Source organism: Lampris incognitus, chromosome 2 (genome assembly GCF_029633865.1).
Source record: "Lampris incognitus isolate fLamInc1 chromosome 2, fLamInc1.hap2, whole genome shotgun sequence".
Taxonomy (NCBI): Eukaryota; Metazoa; Chordata; class Actinopteri; order Lampriformes; family Lampridae; genus Lampris; species Lampris incognitus.
In genome coordinates this window covers 79,295,117-79,315,897 of record NC_079212.1, presented here as the reverse complement: position 1 = coordinate 79,315,897, position 20,781 = coordinate 79,295,117, and the positions used below count along the sequence as shown (strand labels likewise).

The 20,781-nt window shown below is 34.5% G+C and overlaps 1 protein-coding gene across 1 annotated transcript in view; it reads right to left on the bottom strand.

The window, feature by feature from the left end:
* Positions 1-19,280, bottom strand: part of LOC130107861 (translocon-associated protein subunit alpha-like) — a 79,680-nt gene extending 60,400 nt beyond the window's left edge. The window contains exons 1-4 of the mRNA XM_056274639.1: positions 19,191-19,280; positions 16,912-17,015; positions 16,732-16,825; positions 16,378-16,505 (exon numbers count right to left, since the gene is read on the bottom strand). Coding sequence (XP_056130614.1) covers positions 16,378-16,505; positions 16,732-16,825; positions 16,912-17,015; positions 19,191-19,260 — 396 coding nt within the window. The 5' untranslated portion in view covers positions 19,261-19,280. The remainder of the gene's footprint in view (positions 1-16,377; positions 16,506-16,731; positions 16,826-16,911; positions 17,016-19,190) is intronic.
* Positions 19,281-20,781: the final 1,501 nt, after the last annotated feature.

Below are 20,781 nucleotides of genomic sequence, written 5' to 3'. Positions count from 1 at the left end.
TCAGCTATAAAACAAACAAACATGAGGATAAATCAGCAATAAAACAAACAAACATGAGGATATATCAGAATATAAAATACACAAACATGAGGATAAATCAGACTATAAAACGAACAAACATGAGGATAAATCAGCTATAAAACAAACAAACATGGGGATAAATCACCTATAAAACAAATATGAGTATAAATCAGAATATAAAATATACAAACATGAGGATAAATCACCTATAAAACAAACCAACATGAGGATAAATCAGCTATAAAACAAACAAATATGAGGATAAATCAGACTATAAAACAAACAAACATGAGGATAAATCAGACTATAAAACAAACAAACATGAGGATAAATCAGAATGTAAAACAAACCAACATGAGGATAAATCAGCTATAAAATAGACAAATATGAGGATAAATCAGACTATAAGACAAACAAACATGAGGATAAATCACCTATAAAACAAACAAACATGAAGATAAATCAGCTATAAAACAAACAAACATGAGTATGAATCAGAATATAAAACAAACAAACATGAGGATAAATCACCTATAAAACAAACAAATATGAGGATAAATCACCTATAAAACAAACCAACATGAGGATAAATCACCTATAAAACAAACCAACATGGGGATAAATCAGCTATAAAACAAACAAAATATGAGGATAAATCACCTATAAAACAAACAAACATGAGGATGAATCAGAATATAAAACAAACCAACATGAGGATAAATCAGCTATAAAACAAACAAATATGAGGATAAATCACCTATAAAACAAACAAACATGAGGATAAATCAGAATATAAAACAAACAAACATGGGGATAAATCAGACTATAAAACAAACAAACATGAGCATAAATCACCTACAAAACAAACAAACATGAGGATAAATCAGACTATAAAACAAACAAACATGAGGATACATAAGCTATAAAACAAACAAACATGAGGATAAATCAGCTATAACACAAACAAACATGAGGATGAATCAGAATATAAAACAAACCAACATGAGGATAAATCAGCTATAAAACAGACAAACATGAGGATAAATCAGACTATAAAACGAACCAACATGAGGATAAATCAGCTATAAAACAAAACAAACAAACAAACAAACATGAGGATAAATCATAATATAAAATATGCAAACATGAGGATAAATCAGACTATAAAACAAACAAACATGAGGATAAATCAGCTATAGAACAAAAAAACATGAGGATAAATCAGCTATAAAACAAACAAACATGAGGATGAATCAGAATATAAAACAAACAAACATGAGGATAAATCACCTATAAAACAAACAAATATGAGGATAAATCACCTATAAAACAAACCAACATGAGGATAAATCAGCTATAAAACAAACAAACATGAGGATAAATCAGCTATAAAACAAACAAACATGAGGATGAATCAGAATATAAAACAAACCAACATGAGGATAAATCAGACTATAAAACAAACAAACATGAGGATAAATCACCTATAAAACAAACCAACATGGGGATAAATCAGCTATAGAACAAACAAATATGAGGATAAATCAGCTATAAAACAAACAAACATGAGGATAAATCAGACTATAAAACAAACAAACATGAGGATAAATCAGCTATAAAACAGACAAACATGAGGATAAATCAGACTATAAAACAAACAAAAATCACCTATAAAACAAACCAACATGAGGATAAATCAGCTATAAAACAAACCAACATGAGGATAAATCAGCTATAAAACAAACAAACATGAGGATAAATCAGACTATAAAACAAACAAACATGAGGATACATAAGCTATAAAACAAACAAACATGAGGATAAATCAGCTATAACACAAACAAACATGAGGATGAATCAAAATATAAAATATACAAACATGAGGATAAATCAGAATATAAAACAAACCAACATGAGGATAAATCAGCTATAAAACAGACAAACATGAGGATAAATCAGCTATAACACAAACAAACATGGGGATAAATCACCTATAAAACAAATATGAGTATAAATCAGAATATAAAACAAACAAACATGAGGATAAATCAGCTATAACACAAACAAACATGAGGATGAATCAAAATATAAAATATACAAACATGAGGATAAATCAGAATATAAAACAAACCAACATGAGGATAAATCAGCTATAAAACAGACAAACATGAGGATAAATCAGCTATAACACAAACAAACATGGGGATAAATCACCTATAAAACAAATATGAGTATAAATCAGAATATAAAATATACAAACATGAGGATAAATCACCTATACAACAAACCAACATGGGGATAAATCAGCTATAGAACAAACAAACATTAGGATAAATCAGAATATAAAACAAACAAACATGGGGATAAATCAGACTATAAAACAAACAAACATGAGCATAAATCACCTACAAAACAAACAAACATGAGGATAAATCAGACTATAAAACAAACAAAAATGATGATACATAAGCTATAAAACAAACAAACATGAGGATAAATCAGCTATAACACAAACAAACATGAGGATGAATCAAAATATAAAATATACAAACATGAGGATAAATCAGAATATAAAACAAACCAACATGAGGATAAATCAGCTATAAAACAGACAAACATGAGGATAAATCAGACTATAAAACGAACCAACATGAGGATAAATCAGCTATAAAACAAACAAACATGAGGATAAATCACCTATAACACAAACATGAGGATAAATCAGAATATAAAATATACAAACATGAGGATAAATCACCTATAAAACAAACCAACATGAGGATAAATCAGCTATAAAACAAACAAATATGAGGATAAATCAGCCCATAAAACAAACAAACATAAGGATAAATCAGACTATAAAACAAACAAACATGAGGATAAATCAGAAAATAAAACAAACCAACATGAGGATAAATCAGCTATAAAACAAACAAATATGAGGATAAATCAGCTATAAAACAAACCAACATGAGGATAAATCAGCTATAAAACAAACAAACATGAGGATAAATCAGCTATAAAACAAACAAACATGAGGATGAATCAGAATATAAAACAAACCAACATGAGGATAAATCAGACTATAAAACAAACAAACATGAGGATAAATCACCTATAAAACAAACCAACATGGGGATAAACCAGCTATAGAACAAACAAATATGAGGATAAATCAGCTATAAAACAAACAAACATGAGGATAAATCAGACTATAAAACAAACAAACATGAGGATAAATCAGCTATAAAACCGACAAACATGAGGATAAATCAGACTATAAAACAAACAAAAATCACCTATAAAACAAACCAACATGAGGATAAATCAGCTATAAAACAAACCAACATGAGGATAAATCAGCTATAAAACAAACACACATGAGGATAAATCAGAATATAAAATATACAAACATGAGGATAAAACAGCTATAAAAAAACACACGAGGATAAATCAGCTATAAAACAAACAAACATGAAGATAAATCAGCTATAAAACAAACAAATATGAGGATAAATCAGCTATAAAACAAACAAACATGAGGATAAATCAGACTATAAAACAAACAAACGCGAGGATAAATCAGAATATAAAACAAACCAACATGAGGATAATTCAGCTATGAAACAGACAAACATGAGGATAAATCAGACTATAAGACAAACAAACATGAGGATAAATCACCTATAAAACAAACAAACATGAGGATAAATCACCTATAAAACAAACCAACATGAGGATAAATGAGACTATAAAACAAACAAACATGAGGATACATAAGCTATAAAACAAACAAACATGAGGATAAATGAGACTATAAAACAAACAAACATGAGGATACATAAGCTATAAAACAAGCAAACATGAGGATAAATCAGCTATAACACAAACAAACATGAGGATGAATCAGAATATAAAATATACAAACATGAGGATAAATCAGAATATAAAACAAACCAACATGAGGATAAATCAGCTATAAAACAGACAAACATGAGGATAAATCAGACTATGAAACGAACCAACATGAGGATAAATCAGCTATAAAACAAAACAAACAAACAAACAAACATGAGGATAAATCAGCTATAAAACAAACAAACATGAGGATAAATCACCTATAAAACAAACATGAGGATAAATCAGAATATAAAATATACAAACATGAGGATAAATCACCTATAAAACAAACCAACATGAGGATAAATCAGCTATAAAACAAACAAATATGAGGATAAATCAGACCATAAAACAAACAAACATGAGGATAAATCAGACTATAAAACAAACAAACATGAGGATAAATCAGAATATAAAACAAACCAACATGAGGATAAATCAGCTATAAAACAGACAAACATGAGGATAAATCAGACTATAAGACAAACAAACATGAGGATAAATCACCTATAAAACAAACAAATATGAGGATAAATCAGAATATAAAACAAACCAACATGAGGATAAATCAGCTATAAAACAGACAAACATGAGGATAAATCAGACTATAAAACGAACCAACATGAGGATAAATCAGCTATAAAACAAAACAAACAAACAAACAAACATGAGGATAAATCATAATATAAAATATGCAAACATGAGGATAAATCAGACTATAAAACAAACAAACATGAGGGTAAATCAGCTATAGAACAAAAAACCTTGAGGATAAATCAGCTACAAAACAAACAAACATGAGGATGAATCAGAATATAAAACAAACAAACATGAGGATAAATCAGCTATAAAACAAACAAACATGAGGATAAATCACCTATAAAACAAACATGAGGATAAATCAGAATATAAAATATACAAACATGAGGATAAATCACCTATAAAACAAACCAACATGAGGATAAATCAGCTATAAAACAAACAAATATGAGGATAAATCAGACCATAAAACAAACAAACATGAGGATAAATCAGACTATACAACAAACCAACATGAGGATAAATCAGAATATAAAACAAACCAACATGAGGATAAATCAGCTATAAAACAGACAAACATGAGGATAAATCAGACTATAAGACAAACAAACATGAGGATAAATCACCTATAAAACAAACAAAAATCACCTATAAAACAAACAAACATGAGGATAAATCACCTATAAAACAAACCAACATGGGGATAAATCAGCTATAGAACAAACAAATATGAGGATAAATCAGCTATAAAACAAACAAACATGAGGATAAATCAGACTATAAAACAAACAAACATGAGGATAAATCAGCTATAAAACAGACAAACATGAGGATAAATCAGACTATAAAACAATCAAAAATCACCTATAAAACAAACAAACATGAGGATAAATCAGAATATAAAACAAACAAGCATGAGGATAAATCAGAATATAAAACAAACCAATATGAGGATAAATCACCTATAAAACAAACATGAGGATAAATCAGAATATAAAATATACAAACATGAGGATAAATCACCTATAAAACAAACCAACATGAGGATAAATCAGTTATAAAACAAACAAATATGAGGATAAATCAGACTATAAAACAAACAAACATGAGGATAAATCAGACTATAAAACAAACAAACATGAGGATAAATCAGAATATAAAACAAACAAATATGAGGATAATTCAGCTATGAAACAGACAAACATGAGGATAAATCAGACTATAAGACAAACAAACATGAGGATAAATCACCTATAAAACAAACAAACATGAGGATAAATCACCTATAAAACAAACCAACATGAGGATAAATCAGCTATAAAACAAACCAACATGAGGATGAATCAGAATATAAAACAAACCAACATGCGGATAAATCCGCTATAAAACAAACAAACATGAGGATAAATTAGCTATAAAACAAACAAACATGAGGATAAATCAGCTATAACACAAACAAATATGAGGATAAATCAGCTATAAAACAAACCAACATGAGGATAAATCAGACTATAACACAAACAAACATGAGGATGAATCAGAATATAAAATATACAAACATGAGAAAAAATCAGAATATAAAACAAACCAACATGAGGATAAATCAGCTATAAAACAGACAAACATGAGGATAAATCAGACTACAAAACGAACCAACATGAGGATAAATCAGCTATAAAACAAACAAACGTGAGGGTAAATCAGCTATAAAACAAACAAACATGAGGATAAATCAGCAATAAAACAAACAAACATGAGGATATATCAGAATATAAAATACACAAACATGAGGATAAATCAGACTATAAAACGAACAAACATGAGGATAAATCAGCTATAAAACAAACAAACATGGGGATAAATCACCTATAAAACAAATATGAGTATAAATCAGAATATAAAATATACAAACATGAGGATAAATCACCTATAAAACAAACCAACATGAGGATAAATCAGCTATAAAACAAACAAATATGAGGATAAATCAGACTATAAAACAAACAAACATGAGGATAAATCAGACTATAAAACAAACAAACATGAGGATAAATCAGAATGTAAAACAAACCAACATGAGGATAAATCAGCTATAAAATAGACAAATATGAGGATAAATCAGACTATAAGACAAACAAACATGAGGATAAATCACCTATAAAACAAACAAACATGAAGATAAATCACCTATAAAAAGAACCAACATGAGGATAAATCAGCTATAAAACAAACAAACACGAGGATAAATCAGCTATAAAACAAACAAACATGAGGATGAATCAGAATATAAAACAAACCAACATGAGGATAAATCAGACTATAAAACAAACAAACATGAGGATAAATCACCTATAAAACAAACCAACATGAGGATAAATCACCTATAAAACAAACCAACATGAGGATAAATCAGCTATAAAACAAACAAACATGAAGATAAATCAGCTATAAAACAAACAAATATGAGGATAAATCAGACCATAAAACAAACAAACATGAGGATAAATCAGACTATAAAACAAACAAACATGAGGATAAATCAGAATATAAAACAAACCAACATGAGGATAAATCAGCTATAAAACAGACAAACATGAGGATAAATCAGACTATAAGACAAACAAACATGAGGATAAATCACCTATAAAACAAACAAATATGAGGATAAATCAGAATATAAAACAAACCAACATGAGGATAAATCAGCTATAAAACAGACAAACATGAGGATAAATCAGACTATAAAACGAACCAACATGAGGATAAATCAGCTATAAAACAAAACAAACAAACAAACAAACATGAGGATAAATCATAATATAAAATATGCAAACATGAGGATAAATCAGACTATAAAACAAACAAACATGAGGGTAAATCAGCTATAGAACAAAAAACCTTGAGGATAAATCAGCTACAAAACAAACAAACATGAGGATGAATCAGAATATAAAACAAACAAACATGAGGATAAATCAGCTATAAAACAAACAAACATGAGGATAAATCACCTATAAAACAAACATGAGGATAAATCAGAATATAAAATATACAAACATGAGGATAAATCACCTATAAAACAAACCAACATGAGGATAAATCAGCTATAAAACAAACAAATATGAGGATAAATCAGACCATAAAACAAACAAACATGAGGATAAATCAGACTATACAACAAACCAACATGAGGATAAATCAGAATATAAAACAAACCAACATGAGGATAAATCAGCTATAAAACAGACAAACATGAGGATAAATCAGACTATAAGACAAACAAACATGAGGATAAATCACCTATAAAACAAACAAAAATCACCTATAAAACAAACAAACATGAGGATAAATCACCTATAAAACAAACCAACATGGGGATAAATCAGCTATAGAACAAACAAATATGAGGATAAATCAGCTATAAAACAAACAAACATGAGGATAAATCAGACTATAAAACAAACAAACATGAGGATAAATCAGCTATAAAACAGACAAACATGAGGATAAATCAGACTATAAAACAATCAAAAATCACCTATAAAACAAACCAACATGAGGATAAATCAGCTATAAAACAAACCAACATGAGGATAAATCAGCTATAAAACAAACAAACATGAGGATAAATCAGAATATAAAATATACATACATGAGGATAAATCAGCTATAAAAAAATACACACGAGGATAAATCAGCTATAAAACAAACAAATATGAGGATAAATCAGCTATAAAACAAACAAACATGAGGATAAATCAGAATATAAAACAAACAAGCATGAGGATAAATCAGAATATAAAACAAACCAATATGAGGATAAATCACCTATAAAACAAACATGAGGATAAATCAGAATATAAAATATACAAACATGAGGATAAATCACCTATAAAACAAACCAACATGAGGATAAATCAGTTATAAAACAAACAAATATGAGGATAAATCAGACTATAAAACAAACAAACATGAGGATAAATCAGACTATAAAACAAACAAACATGAGGATAAATCAGAATATAAAACAAACAAATATGAGGATAATTCAGCTATGAAACAGACAAACATGAGGATAAATCAGACTATAAGACAAACAAACATGAGGATAAATCACCTATAAAACAAACAAACATGAGGATAAATCACCTATAAAACAAACCAACATGAGGATAAATCAGCTATAAAACAAACCAACATGAGGATGAATCAGAATATAAAACAAACCAACATGCGGATAAATCCGCTATAAAACAAACAAACATGAGGATAAATTAGCTATAAAACAAACAAACATGAGGATAAATCAGCTATAACACAAACAAATATGAGGATAAATCAGCTATAAAACAAACCAACATGAGGATAAATCAGACTATAACACAAACAAACATGAGGATGAATCAGAATATAAAATATACAAACATGAGAAAAAATCAGAATATAAAACAAACCAACATGAGGATAAATCAGCTATAAAACAGACAAACATGAGGATAAATCAGACTACAAAACGAACCAACATGAGGATAAATCAGCTATAAAACAAACAAACGTGAGGGTAAATCAGCTATAAAACAAACAAACATGAGGATAAATCAGCAATAAAACAAACAAACATGAGGATATATCAGAATATAAAATACACAAACATGAGGATAAATCAGACTATAAAACGAACAAACATGAGGATAAATCAGCTATAAAACAAACAAACATGGGGATAAATCACCTATAAAACAAATATGAGTATAAATCAGAATATAAAATATACAAACATGAGGATAAATCACCTATAAAACAAACCAACATGAGGATAAATCAGCTATAAAACAAACAAATATGAGGATAAATCAGACTATAAAACAAACAAACATGAGGATAAATCAGACTATAAAACAAACAAACATGAGGATAAATCAGAATGTAAAACAAACCAACATGAGGATAAATCAGCTATAAAATAGACAAATATGAGGATAAATCAGACTATAAGACAAACAAACATGAGGATAAATCACCTATAAAACAAACAAACATGAAGATAAATCACCTATAAAACAAACCAACATGAGGATAAATCAGCTATAAAACAAACAAACACGAGGATAAATCAGCTATAAAACAAACAAACATGAGGATGAATCAGAATATAAAACAAACCAACATGAGGATAAATCAGACTATAAAACAAACAAACATGAGGATAAATCACCTATAAAACAAACAAACATGGGGATAAATCCGCTATAGAACAAACAAACATTAGGATAAATCAGAATATAAAACAAACAAACATGGGGATAAATCAGACCATAAAAAAAAAAAACATGAGCATAAATCACCCATAAAAGAAACAAACATTAGGATAAATCAGACTATAAAACAAACAAAAATGAGGATAAATCAGCTATAAAACAAACAAACATGAGGATGAATCAGAATATAAAATATACAAACATGAGGATAAATCAGAATATAAAACAAACAAACATGAGGATAAATCATTTATAAAACAGACAAACATGAGGATAATCAGACTATAAAACAAACAAACATGAGGATAAATCAGCTATAGAACAAAAAAACATGAGGATAAATCAGCTATAAAACAAACAAACATGAGTATGAATCAGAATATAAAACAAACAAACATGAGGATAAATCACCTATAAAACAAACAAATATGAGGATAAATCACCTATAAAACAAACCAACATGAGGATAAATCACCTATAAAACAAACCAACATGAGGATAAATCAGCTATAAAACAAACAAATATGAGGATAAATCACCTATAAAACAAACAAACATGAGGATGAATCAGAATATAAAACAAACCAACATGAGGATAAATCAGCTATAAAACAAACAAATATGAGGATAAATCACCTATAAAACAAACAAACATGAGGATAAATCAGAATATAAAACAAACAAACATGGGGATAAATCAGACTATAAAACAAACAAACATGAGCATAAATCACCTACAAAACAAACAAACATGAGGATAAATCAGACTATAAAACAAACAAACATGAGGATACATAAGCTATAAAACAAACAAACATGAGGATAAATCAGCTATAACACAAACAAACATGAGGATGAATCAGAATATAAAACAAACCAACATGAGGATAAATCAGCTATAAAACAGACAAACATGAGGATAAATCAGACTATAAAACGAACCAACATGAGGATAAATCAGCTATAAAACAAAACAAACAAACAAACAAACATGAGGATAAATCATAATATAAAATATGCAAACATGAGGATAAATCAGACTATAAAACAAACAAACATGAGGATAAATCAGCTATAGAACAAAAAAACATGAGGATAAATCAGCTATAAAACAAACAAACATGAGGATGAATCAGAATATAAAACAAACAAACATGAGGATAAATCACCTATAAAACAAACAAATATGAGGATAAATCACCTATAAAACAAACCAACATGAGGATAAATCAGCTATAAAACAAACAAACATGAGGATAAATCAGCTATAAAACAAACAAACATGAGGATGAATCAGAATATAAAACAAACCAACATGAGGATAAATCAGACTATAAAACAAACAAACATGAGGATAAATCACCTATAAAACAAACCAACATGGGGATAAATCAGCTATAGAACAAACAAATATGAGGATAAATCAGCTATAAAACAAACAAACATGAGGATAAATCAGACTATAAAACAAACAAACATGAGGATAAATCAGCTATAAAACAGACAAACATGAGGATAAATCAGACTATAAAACAAACAAAAATCACCTATAAAACAAACCAACATGAGGATAAATCAGCTATAAAACAAACCAACATGAGGATAAATCAGCTATAAAACAAACAAACATGAGGATAAATCAGCTATAAAAAAACACACAAGGATAAATCAGCTATAAAACAAACAAACATGAAGATAAATCAGCTATAAAACAAACAAATATGAGGATAAATCAGCTATAAAACAAACAAACATGAGGATAAATCAGAATATAAAACAAACAAACATGAGGATAAATCAGAATATAAAACAAACCAACATGAGGATAAATCACCTATAAAACAAACATGAGGATAAATCAGAATATAAAATATACAAATATGAGGATAAATCACCTATAAAACAAACCAACATGAGGATAAATCAGTTATAAAACAAACAAATATGAGGATAAATCAGACTATAAAACAAACAAACATGAGGATAAATCAGACTATAAAACAAACAAACATGAGGATAAATCAGAATATAAAACAAACCAACATGAGGATAATTCAGCTATGAAACAGACAAACATGAGGATAAATCAGCTATAAAACAAACCAACATGAGGATGAATCAGAATATAAAACAAACCAACATGAGGATAAATCCGCTATAAAACAAACAAACATGAGGATAAATCAGCTATAAAACAAACAAACATGAGGATCAATCAGCTATAACACAAACAAATATGAGGATAAATCAGCTATAAAACAAACAAACATGAGGATAAATCAGACTATAAAACAAACAAACATGAGGATGATTAAGAATATAAAATAAACCAACATGAGGATAAATCAGACTATAAAACAAACAAACATAAGGATAAATCAGAATATAAAATATACAAACATGAGGATAAATCAGCTATAAAACAGACAAACATGAGGATAAATCAGACTATAAAACGAACCAACATGAGGATAAATCAGCTATAAAACAGACAAACATGAGGATAAATCAGACTATAAAACAAACAAACATGAGGATAAATCAGCTATAAAACAAAGCAAGAACAATTATCTGAAGCATTGGAATGCTGAAATCAAAACTCAAAACAAACTAGAAGTCTATCGGGCCCTAAAAACAAACAATGATTTGGAAGAACACCTCTTAACTGTCAGAGACAGGAAGCAGCGACAGACCCTCACCAAATACACCTCTGTCGCGCCTCTGGTCTGTACACGGTTAATGGGAGGATCAGAGGAGACTCTTTTGGAAGGTTCACATGTTGTTCAGGTCTCGGAGCTAGTGTAGTTGACTATGCAATAACTGACATGGACCCCACCTCCTTCAACGCATTCACTGTCAGACAACAAACTCCTCTTTCTGACCAGAACCAAATTATGATTTTCCTCAAAACTATTAACCTGACTCAAATGCCTATAGAGGAGCCCAGCAAGCTGTTCAAAATTAATAAGACCTACAGATAGGCTCCAGACAGAGCAGAAAAATGTATCAATACCCTGAATTCATCCAAATTACTTAATATGATTACTAACTTCATTAACAAACCGTTTGAAACTAATAAGGACAGTACCAAGCAAGCTGTCAATGAAATCAATTATATCTTTCAGACGGCAGCAAACGTGGTCCTACCAAGGACCCACAACAACAAAAAGAAACAACCTAAACATGAAAAATGGTTTGACAACGACTGTAAAATATGACAAGCTTTGGCATTACGTACACAAACGTATGTCATCCCAATAAAGCACATACTGAATAGAAAAAAAATTGAGGGACACAAAGAGACACAGAGACAGAAAGGTACACTTCTTCCTTAAATGTGACAAATTTGAAAGCAGCACCGGGCTTTAGTCCAGGAGCTGGAACATGTGACTCCAGAGTAGCAGGACATGGAGGACGCAGGTAAGCTGCGGGTGGTCCTGGGAGGGGGCCAGCGGCGGCGCATTGCAGCAAGATTTATATTTTCCTGCCACAACCTGAGAGACAGTGGGTGACGGCACCTCCTGCTACTGTTGCTGTTGGATATCATAATCATTGTTGTTGTTGCTGTTATTATTATAATCATTGTTGTTATTGCTGTTATCATAATCATTGTTGTTGTTGCTGTTATTATTATAATCACTGTTGTGTTGTGTTGTTGATGTTTTACATGCTTTGGCAATATGTACACAAACGTATGTCATGCCAATAAAGCACATACTGAATTGAATTGAATTGAATTGACAGAGAGACACAGAGAGAGACACAGAAAGAGACACAGAGACACAGAGAGACAGCAAGAGACACAGAGAGACACAGAGACACAGAAAGACAGCGAGAGAGAGACACAGAGAGACACAGAGAGACAGAGAGACACAGAGAGACACACAGAGACACAGAGAGACACAGAGAGACACAGTAAGACAGCGAGAGAGACACAGAAAGACAGCGAGAGACAGAGAGACACAGAAAGACAGCGAGAGACACAGAGAGACACAGAAAGACAGTGAGAGAGACACAGAGAGACACAGTAAGACAGCGAGAGAGACACAGAGAGACACAGAGAGACACAGAGAGACGCATAGAGACACAGTAAGACAGCGAGAGAGACACAGAGAGACACAGTAAGACAGCAAGAGAGACACAGTAAGACAGCGAGAGAGACACAGAGAGACACAGTAAGACAGCGAGAGAGACACAGAGAGACACAGAGAGAGACAGAAAGACAGCGAGAGAGACACACAGAGAGACACAGAAAGACAGCGAGAGAGACAGAGAGAGACACAGAGAGACAGAGAGACGGACAACACTGTCACAGTAGCTAATGAACAGGCAGCTTGCTTCACTACTTCTGTGGTGAAAGTGGTGGAGGTTGGTGGTGGTGGTGGTGATTTTCTCTGTGGCACAGTGGAGCTCCATTTCACGACGTGCAGCTCCTTCCTGCACAGATTGCTTGCTGCACCTATCCAGTGCAGTGTGTCCCCGGTTGCTCGATGTCATGTTGAATTTCTTCAGAATGGTCTTGATATTGTCCTTGAAACGTTTCTTTTGCCTGCCAGGAGCTCGCTGACCTTCCTTCAGATGGGAGACAGGATCTGTTTGGGGAGACATGTGTTGGACATGCGGATGACATGGCCTGTCCATCAGAGTTGGTGCTGCATTATTGTGGTGATGATGCTAGTCATGTTGGCTTCTTCCAGAATGCTGATGTTGGTGCGTCTGTCCTTCCAGCTGATCCTCGGCATCTTTTGTAAGGATCTTTGGTGGTATTGTTCCAGGGCTCTCAGGTGCCTGCTGTAGGTGGTCCATGATTCTTCTCCATACAGCAAGGTGGACAAGACAACAGCTCTGTAGACCAGGAGTTTTGTTTGGGCCTTTAGGTCTCGGTCTTCAAAGACTCTTTTCCCGAGTCTAGCGTAAGCGCCACTGGTACAACTCAGGTGATGGTTGACCTCATAGTTGATGTCAGCTTTTGAGGGGCGAAAGCTGCTGAGGCAGGGGAAGTGATCAACGTTTTCAAGAATGTTGCTGTCCACTGTTATGGTGGGCTGGGTAGATGGCTGGTTGGGTGGAGGCTGATATAGGACCTGGGTCCTCTTGATGTTTAATGCTAGACGCAGGACTCTGCATGCCTTGGCAAAGACCTCCAGTATGTCCTGGAGGTCTTGTGCGGACACCAAAACTGTGTTATTTCTATCTATCTATCTATCTATCTATCTATCTATCTATCTATCTATCTATCTAACGTTTTGGGGTTTGAAAGCAACTGAGACACGGTGTTTGGAAAATATGCGTCTCAACTGTTTGGACCCTCCTGCCACATATGGAATCACCACTGGTTTACACTTAGGCAGCTGTTGTCCTTCTCCTCTCTTCCATCGGCTGGTGCACTGTCCGGGCATCTTCCTGGCTTTGACAAACGCCCAGTTAGGGTAACCACACTTAACCAGGGCCTGTTTAATGTGGGATTTCTCCTGTTCCCTGGCCACTTTGTCAGGGGGGATGTTGTCAGCTCGGTGGTCCAGCGTCCTGATGACTCCTAGTTTGTGCGCCAGTGGATGATGAGAGTCAAACCTTAAGTACTGATCAGTATGTTGGTTGGTTTGGGTCGTTATGCCACTGTATTGTACTGTATTGTTTATAAGGGTGGGATACCTGCAGTCAGGTGAGACTGAAGAGGTCATTTAGATGATGATGAAATGTGTCTGTCAATAAACGTTGTGTCCAGATGAACTGATTCAACCTTCTTTGATTTTCTTACCTGGATTACTGAGCGTGCATCAAGACATTTTGACAAAATTAGTTTTTTTGGGTTTTTTTGCTCAAGTATTTGGTGGACTTTTATGCAGGTTTCGATTTGAGATGATATGCATAGATTCTTGAAACAGTTCATTTTCTAACCTCCAGCCCGAGAAGAGAGACATTTTAATTGAACTGGGGTGCTTAATTGACCTTTTGCAAAGTCCCGCCCCCCTTAGTTACTGTTGCTATGCCCGTCAAGCATTTCAGAACTATCCTGGCAAGTAGCCGGAAAACACCAAAACATGAAGGAAGAAATCAGCACATTGTGTGGGTAACAGTAACAATACGTTAGCTGTATTAGCTATCAATAATAGCTAGTAGCAAGCTTAGCTTGGTGCAGACAGGTATTTTTGTTGATTGTGGATGGATTAAGCTGGCCTCGGGGTCTGCTATACTGCCAAATCTATTGCCCACATTGCACTTCTTGCGTTCTGGGTTTCGGGAAGAGAAATAAAAAAAATCACACCCCCTCCAAACTTTTCACACTAGATATAGTATCTGATTTGCAGATCCCATAGGCACACCGTTTCAGCATTTTGCTGTGTTTGAAAGCTTGACAGACCCTTGCTAAGGTAGGATTGGACAAGCCCCGTTCTGGGGTGGTACTTTGCGAAAGGTCAATTGTTCTAAAGCAGATTTGGTATGAACAAGAAGTGGTGTGAGATCCCATCAGTCCTGAAGTGGACCAGAAAGAGACCTGCACCCTCTCTTGACTCCACTTACATTGTGAATACTAAGAGGACAATGTTCTTTTGTTGCTGGTTCACTTATAAAGAATGGAGTTCAGTTTCTTTTAAAAGAACTATATGTGAAAACACCCTTAGTATTTGTAGGCTATCACACATCAGAACCCCCTTACATTCTGGATATAGAACTGGAAGTCCTGTGGATATCGAAAGGAGGCCTCCAGCGACTCAACGGTGAAATCCTGGCTCCCCTTGTTTGTGAAACCCACAAGGAACTTCACAATTTCATTTGCTGGAAACTCTGTATTGACAAAAATACATTTCACAGATAAAAGATGTAATGATATAATGTCATAGCCACAGATGCACCTCACACCCGGTCCCCAAGAAGTATCTGAGAATATCATCAATATTTTATACTTCATCACCAGACTGAACAAAAAAGATTTTCCTATTTTCCTTCTGCAAAAGGTGATGTTACTAAATGGCAGGTCTTAAGAAATGATCACTGATAAAAGACAACCAACCTTCTCCAGTCACAAAAATGATGGTCAAATCAGCATCGGGGTGAGAGGTTACATCGGCAGGTTCAGAGTCTTCATCTGAAACCCAATCTGTCTCCTGAGGGTGAATACAAAAGAATGCTGCAAGTTACTTGTCTATATGTAAAACCTTGGTTGTTTGGCTGTCTGGACAAACTCACGTACCGAAGTTGAAGTCTGATCTTTTTTGACAAGCACCTCATTGTCATCTTCCTCTTCATCCTCATCAACAGCAGCATCCGAGCGTCTGTCATCTGCAGAAACCTTAGCTGGAGGGGGGGGGGGGACCTTACTATGATGTCTTCTTCACTGGAAGTTTTACATTAGACTGAAGTTTCCCTATCAGAAGAGTCAGTGTAAGACAGCCCAGGCAGGTACCATTTCATTCTCTGGTAAATACTAGAGTAAGCGCTGTGAACATGATCTAAAATCCTCTTTAAAAGAACTTAGACCAATTAACACTTCACAGAACATGGTCGAACTTGAATAGCAAAATTGAAAAAGTGAAAATATTACCTGAAAAACAAAACTGAAAACACATATTGCTAATCCAACCAACGTAACAAGGTCTATAAAATGTGAAATGTAAAAAAAGGAACTGAAAATAACCATTTAAACAGCCCCAAACAACGGCCGGAACTTAAAAAGTACAACAACGACCGTGGCCCACGGTCTATTCTGTCAAGATAAAGACCCAATTGAGATATTAATCCATTACACGTGTTAGTATGTCTGTTAAGAATCAACCGACACCAAAATTAGCATTTTAACAACTTTAATACTATTTTTCGAACAATTTAAAATGGCCGCTGTCCAACGCCTGTAAGTACTGCAACGCGTCGGTGGTAGACATGGAGCGTCCGTAACCAGACATGTTGGACATAATCAAAAATCAAGTTTAGATCATTTCTCTGCACCGGAGGACGCTAGAGTGTTTTTAGGACAAAGCAACGAACTTCACGAAGGAAATTCGATGCACGATCGTGCACGATCACGCACAAATTACGTGCGGTCATTTTGACGGCTCGTGGTAGATCTTATCATGAATTTTTGTGTGCGATTGATCTAAAACTCACTTTAATGTAAATATATGCAATTTTAGGAGCACTCACGGAGCGGCAGGTCTATATCTTTTTTTCCACAAAAACTTTGAAAATCCGAAAACCGTCAAAATGACCGCCGTGGTTACTTAAGGATCCCTAAAATTTATGTGCAAACCCAGTTATTTGCATTTTCAAGCGTCAGCCTCGCTTAAAATGGATTTTAACAAAATGTGCCCTAATGTATCACTTGCATTCTCAACTTGGGCAAGTGTGTTGAGGTCCAACTTTCTGTCAAGTCATTGGCAAGTAGACTTGTCTGTATGTACCAGAATGTCCCTTAAAGTGGGCAAATTCGAGGCTTGCTTTCATACGTACTTCTCTGGGGTTGTTGTAGTTGTGGTCAACACGTTTATTTTACAATGGAACACACTTTTCCCCCATAATAATCCTTATGTCTAATTTCCACTCATCATGCAGTCCAAATAAAGTCTCAGCTCCACGTCAGCTTCAGTTTGGCTTTTTCTTCTATAAAAACGTCCTTGTGAAATGCTCATCCCACTGGGATGTCTTCTCGTGCGGGTTTTATCCTCTGGAAGCAGCGCATTCTGTTTTCTACTTCCACTGAAATGTGATTTGACTTCCTATCCCACCAGACAGCGGAGGTGGTACCATATGACCGAGATCTCTGAGGCAACTGGAATCCGTGGTGACGTGTCCGCATCAGTCCGGCACACTCCAGCGTTCATGCTTCGCAAATTGACCTTCATGTCTTTGGCCAAATATTTAAAACCTCAATACAATGATCATAATGTTAATTTCACGAGGAAGATCAAATTAAATGAATTAAACATGCCAAACTAACCTCACCTTTAACGACACGAGTTAGGTGGCGACATTAAATGAATTTCATTCATCTCAGAGGCAAACTGTCATAGAACAACTTTACTGAGGATATCATGAACGTATCATGAAGATATCATGAACTTATCATGAAGATGTATCATGAAGATACCATGAACTTGTCATGAGGGTGTATCATGAAGATATCATGAACTTATCATGAGGGTGTGTCATGAAGATATCATGACCTTATCATGAAGATGTATCATGAACTTATCATGAAGATATCATGAACTTATCATGAACTTATCATGAAGATATCATGAACTTATCATGAAGATGTCATGAACTTATCATGAAGATATCATGAACTTATCATGAAGCTATATAATGAAAGACGCGAGTCAGCAACACAGTCGCGGTTGAGGAAAAGTGACGGGACGAGGGAAAGTTGAATGCCACGTCAGTCAGGCAGGCTGCTCATGTAGGTGCTGCAGCCTAACAAGTCGTGACAGGTCTGCCTCGAGTCCTGGATAGAAGAAAGAAAAAAAACTGACTTACCAACGGAAACCAATCCACAGGGAAAGGCCAAGAGAAAAAGTATTTGTAGTTTTGATCCAAAACTGAGCATTGTGAAGACTCCGACATGTGCGTGTGCCACAACAGCGTTCAAAGAAAGGAGGAGGTGAAGGAGGACTGGGAGAGGTTTGAGAAACGCCCATCAGCTGGTTTTTTTCCCCAAAACTTTATTGAATGTAAAAATATGTAAAAGATACGAAGTTATGTGGCCTTTTTGTACCTGAGTTCGACAGACAGGAGAAGAACACGTGATAACTCACCAGTCTATAAAGGGCATGTAATTATGGAAGCAAAATAGTCTCAATATTCACAAATGCACAAAAGTCAAACATGTGTATGTGTTCGCAAATATGTATCAGATGCACACAAATATTTCTCATATCGTATAAATGGGAAAAATCCCTACGAATTCTTTCTAGTGCTTAATGTTCATACTACATCTAAAACATTTGTGAACGTTGTTAAATTCATCAACAGATTGTTGAATCAGCCTTTACACATCACCAGATACGTGTGGATTCCATTTCATTTATGTAGGGTTTTTCTTTGGTCCCGCGTAGACCTGGCATTAAAATGCGTGAATGTGCCAGTGATCCTGGGAGCTGTGCTTGGGTAGGGTCGCCCAAGGCAAATTGGCCCCAGGGGAGGGGCCACACTAAGGGCAAAGGGGAAAGGCTATGACTGTTGTGTGTACTTATGCACCGAAGAGCAGTTTGGAGTATCCAGCCTTCTTGGAGTCTCTGGATGGTGTCCTGGATAGGGCTCTGCCTCAGGACTACTGGGGGACTTCAATGCTCATGTGGGCAACAATGGAGAAACCTGGAGAGGCGTGATTGGGAGGAACTCACCAATCTGAACCCGAGCGATGCCTTGTTATTAGACTTCAGTGCGAGTCATGGATTGGCCATAATAAACACTATGTTCAACATAAGGTAGTTCATAAGTGTACTTGGTACCAGAACACCTTAGGCTGAAGATCGATGATATATTTTGTGGTCGTATCATCAGATCTGCAGCCGTTTGTTTGGACATTCGGGTGAAGAGAGGAGCAGAGCTGTCAACTGATCACCACCTGGTGGTGAGTTGGATCAGATGGTGGGGAAGGCTGCCAGACAAACCTGGCAAACCCAAACGTGTAGTGAGGGTGAACTGGGAATGTCTGGCGGGGGTCGCTGTCCGTGAGGTCTTCAACTCCCACCTCCGGAAGAAGTTCTCGTGTATCCCGAGGGAGGATGGGGACATGGAGTCTGAGTGGGCCATGTTCAAAGCCTCTATTGCAGATGCGGCAGGCAGGAGCTGTGGTCATAAGGTCGTTGCCTGAATTGCTTGTTCAGTCATGCTAAAGAACTTCAGAATGGACGTTGGCCTAATTGTAAAACACTAGCCTAACCAGGACATGCTGACTTCTGGCATACACTTCTCAAAGTATCTGGTTTCAGAGGTAACAGGTAACATATAATTAGAGGAGAGCAGCACGGTGGCCCAGCGGTTAGCACTGTTCCCTCACAGCAAGAAGGTCCTGGGTTTGAAACCCAGGCTGTCCCAGGTCCTTTCTGTGTGGAGTTTGCATGTT